Genomic DNA, 4,674 nt, shown 5'->3' with positions numbered 1-4,674 from the left:
ATTCTTTTCAATAAAGTTGGAGATTCAATATTGATCTTTGTAATTGAAGGTCTAATGACTAATTTGCCTTACGAACAAGCTACCATGGATAATCATTAGATAAAAGAATCTTCTGGCTCTTTAAAGGATGTCCATGTGAGTTGTTTATTATTCGACGCATCATTATGACTCCTGGATGTTCAAGTCGATCATGTCAAAGTATAAAACTTTTTGAATCAACGAACTTCTGGTTCGTAACATTATTTGATTCGACCATTTTTATAAATGTAAAATACATGCTAGACGGGAGTGCATGAAATTTTTCTTTTATCTGCTTCTTGCCAGATACAAAAGAAGTGATGCAAAGATATTCAACATTATTTTCTTGCATCGTCTCAATGTGATATTCATTGCAGTGAATATATTTAAAACTAAGCAAATTTCTTATGGATTTGCTAGAATAAAGTGCATCGTCAATATATAATTTTGTATTATTTGGTAAAATAATACAAGCTCTTTCGGAGCCTTCAACGATATTCGACGCACCCGATATCGTGTTAACATTATTTTCAGCTAATATTAAATCCAAGAAGTATTTTTTGTCTTGAAGAATAGTATGTGTAGTTGCACTATCAATTAAGCAGTTGTCTTGACTATCCATCATGAATCTATAAATATAACAAAATAAACAAAATTTAAAAAAAAATTGAATTTAGATTTAAAGAAGTAAACATTATTTAATATCATGAAATAAACGGTGCATAATAGAGTTTTATTTATTTATTTTTTTGTGCGGAAAAGTAAAAATATATTTCAGACTGAATTTTTAAAACAAATGAAACACTAGTAAATTAGTCTATATCTTCTATCACACCACCCCCAATCAAATGATCAATATTTCCATTTGGATCAGTAAAGAAATCGGAGACATCCAAATGAGTCACATCAATTGGACCATCATAATCAGCAAAATTAGTCTCCAATTTTTCTTTTCTCTTGATTGATCTTTGGTAGAGATCCACAAGATGTTTTGAGGTACGACACTTACGTGTCCAATGCCCTTTCATTCCACATCTGAAGCAACTTTCTTCATGCTCCTTTTTAGATTTGCCACTCTCGTTTGCTTTGTGCATTTTGAATTTATTGCATTGTTGTTGATAACTTTGTTGATTATTTCTTCCATGATTTATTCCACGTACATGTCCGTGTCCGTGTCCACGTTCACGTCCACGTCCTTGTCTTGATATTATATTTGTTTCAGACAATATAGTATCATTTGCTTCAGGCAATGGTACAGAACCAGTTGGACGTAATCCATGATTTTTCATCAACAATTCATTATTTTGTTCAGCAACTAGTAGGCAAGATATAAGTTTTGAGTACTTTTTGAAGCCACGCTCATGATATTGCTGCTGCAGGAGCACATTCGAGGCATGAAAGGTGGAGAAAGTTTTTTCCAGCATATCTTCATTGGTAATTTTTTCTCCACACAAAGTCAACTTTGAAAATATTCTGAATAATTCAGAATTGTACTCACTAACTGTTTTAAAGTCTTGCAAACGAAGGTGCATCTACTCATAACGGGCTTTGGGGAGGACTATAGTTCTCTGATGATCAAATCTTTCAGTTAACTTTTTCCAAAGAACTTGTGGATCTTTCTCAGTGAGATATTCAATTTTTTAATCTATCGTGAAGATGGTGACGGAGGAAAATGAGTGCTTTTGCACGATCCTGCAGGGATTCATTGCTTCCTTCTTTTATTGTCTCTCCCAGACCCTTTGAGACGAGATGGATATTAGCATCCAGTATCCATGACAGATAATTTTTACCAGATATGTCAAGTACAGCAAACTCAAGTTTCGGAATGTTTGCCATTTGTTTAACTACACAATAAAAAATACAATTAGTTTCGAAAAATATGATTAATCGTCACATGTTAATCAAATAGTCAATATCAACATGACTTTAAGTTACGTGTTTTCCTCTAGGGATAAACACTAATTTGAAATAATATGTTATTCGAAACATATGCTACTTCTGGAGCACATTTTTTTTTGCTATTATTTCTTCAAGTGCAATATGTCAATATTTTTCTGGAATATTGATAGTTATAATTTATGCTCTTCAGGAGCAAATAATATTCTTATAATGTTGTGCTACTTCTGGAGCAACAACGAATGGATCTATGATTAATATTCTTCTGCAACATTAATTATAATGTTGTGCTACTTCAGGAGCAACAATAATTAAAAATAAATTTAATATAATGTTTCATAACTAAACGTAAAAAAAAGATAATACATTCAATTGCTCACCATTAATTAATATACAAACACATGTAAAATATTATTTTGAATTAATAACGTGAGTCGAGTGAAACACAAAAAAAAAATTTGGTGATGAAAAAATATTAATTAATTCAAAAAGAGGTATAAAGAAAATATAATGATCGAGAAAGATGAGATCACGTATTGCAGATTTAACATATGTATATGTAAAATTCACGTATTATCAAATTAATTTTGATATACGTGATAAATGATTATGAAAAAAATTACTACCTTTTAAGAGTTTCGTACTGATAACGTGTTATAAAATGAGAGGAAAAGAGAATAGAGAAAACTCAAAGAAAATAGAGAAAACTCAATAAACTTTTTGTGTATATTATTGAAAATCAAAGCCCTATATTTATAAGTAAGAATCAGGGATACAATGGTAATAATTTTTAGAGTTATAGGAGTACAAATGTCATTTACCAATAAATTTTAATGAACTTTCCATTTACAACAGAATAATATTTTTTTTTAAAAAAAATGGTTGACAAAGATGAAAATTTTTTCGATTTACGTATAATATATATTTTTATGAAAGATTATGCGTTTCAAAATAAAAGAGATAAAAATGAAATAAAATTTGACGGGGCAAACGAGGTTAAATTAATACCTTAAGAGATATGGAATCTTTAAAAATCATAAACATAGACTTCTAAAATATCTGAAGTCTTCAAAATAAAAAATATCCAAAATTCAAATGCACCCCAGTCCCCATACTGTGCACAGCAATTATTTAAAACCCAACCAAAATGACAATCTCACCCTGCAACTCCCATCACATTTTCTGAATCCTGCCATTTCTTAATCAATCTTTTCCTTCCTCCATCTAATTCAACTTCATTAAACAGATCATATTTCAAGTCAGAAAATTATTCATCGTCGTCGTTCCTCCACTAAACAGAGCAGCAACGAGAAATTTGAATCTAAAAGCGTCAATTTCCACAAACCAAACGTAATTGTTCATAATAAAAAACTTTTACCAGAATTCAAACCAAATCGAAATAAATTAAATTAATATAGGGCATACAAATGAAGACTAATCCATCGGAAACACTCGGCCATAAGAGGGCTTCTTTGTTTTTTCTTCTTAATAATAACACACTAAACTTAACCTCAATCTTTCGAGATCGAGCCCGATCTCCAAATTGTCTATTCGATTTAGTTTTTCGTCCCATTTGGAGTGAGCGAGTATGTATATGCGTGTTTGATAATTTTGATGCTCAGATCTTGACAATTTTGGCTGCTTTTACCAACGGATTTTCCTTCGCGATGGCCTCTCGTCCGGCAGCCTTGTAGTCATAGCTACAATCGTGCCGATCGGAGTAACGATGCTCAGCGCAGAAAAGTTCGCCGCAACGGCATCGGAATCCAGTCAACCCTACTTTCCTTCGGCAACCGGAGCACCGATTCACCTGCCTCTTCACTGTCACGCCATCAGTTAAATCCGATTTCTTCGGATCTTCATTCGTCTCCTCTGTATCCCTAACCAGAGAAAACCTGAAAACGGAGCTAGAACTGCAAGATTTATCGTCAAATAAAAAAGTTTTTTGCTGTGCTCCACCTCCCGATGTGGCAACCACTGAAGAAGCGGCGGTGGCGGAGGATGAAGCAGTTGTCGTGGTGTTGAAACACTTTTGGCATAAGTTATTAGTGGCAGAATTTCCTGCAACACCACAATTGACACAAAGTGACATCGTTTCAGGTACAACCTTGAACTCTGTCTCTTCCTTTTCAGTTTTGTGCGACATTTTCACTATATTCTAATTAAGCTTTACTTCAACAATTCAATAACAATATTAGTACCGTATATATAGAGAAAACTGAGAATTGTAGACATGGATCTGAAGCTGGATTCTGTGGGGGGATTTGATGGGGAAAAGGTCGGCTACGGTGAAGGAATAAGGGCCACAAATCAGGCAATTTGTGGCGTTTGAATAGACAAAAAAGCCCTCGGTGGGGTGTTTTTAGATCAACTATGACGTTTTATTGTGGGATATTTTATCAACCGACGAAGTGGTTAATTCAATATGTTAATATAATTAATTTATAATTATAGATAAAATCAGTGTTCTAAAAAGCATAATGCGTGGCGATACGTGGATGTCAAACTATGGGCTAAGCTAGAAGAGGCATAGGCGTAAAAAAACGTAAAAAAACATTTTCTTATTTTAATATTTTTTAAATTTTAATCAATCAAAAAATCTTTTAATGATAAAAAATAATGCATTATCAAATATCTAAACAAATTTATAGGAAATTTATACATTTTTTAAGAGCTTTCAACAAAAAGATAAGTTTCAAATATAAATATTAAATAGTAAATAAATAGATTTTTTTGGAGATTTTCTTTGTTCAATACTTC

The 4,674-nt window shown here is 32.3% G+C and overlaps 1 protein-coding gene across 1 annotated transcript; it reads right to left on the bottom strand.

The window, feature by feature from the left end:
• Nucleotides 1–3,248: 3,248 nt before the first annotated feature.
• LOC111412481 (zinc finger A20 and AN1 domain-containing stress-associated protein 5-like) lies at nt 3,249–4,176 on the bottom strand. The gene has a single exon (XM_023043418.1). It carries the CDS (start codon nt 4,058–4,060, stop codon nt 3,533–3,535), a length of 528 nt encoding a protein of 175 aa, XP_022899186.1. The 5' UTR covers nt 4,061–4,176; the 3' UTR covers nt 3,249–3,532.
• Nucleotides 4,177–4,674: the final 498 nt, after the last annotated feature.

The sequence above is a fragment of the Olea europaea genome, chromosome 16 (assembly GCF_002742605.1).
Source record: "Olea europaea var. sylvestris chromosome 16, O_europaea_v1, whole genome shotgun sequence".
Classification (NCBI taxonomy): Eukaryota; Viridiplantae; Streptophyta; class Magnoliopsida; order Lamiales; family Oleaceae; genus Olea; species Olea europaea.
Note: the sequence above shows the minus strand (reverse complement) of the source record. Positions and strands in the feature narration are given on the sequence as shown.

Coding starts and splice junctions, on each gene's coding strand:
- LOC111412481 (XM_023043418.1), bottom strand. CDS start 4,060: ATGTCGCACAAAACTGAAAAGGAAGAGACAGAGTTCAAGGTTGTACCT.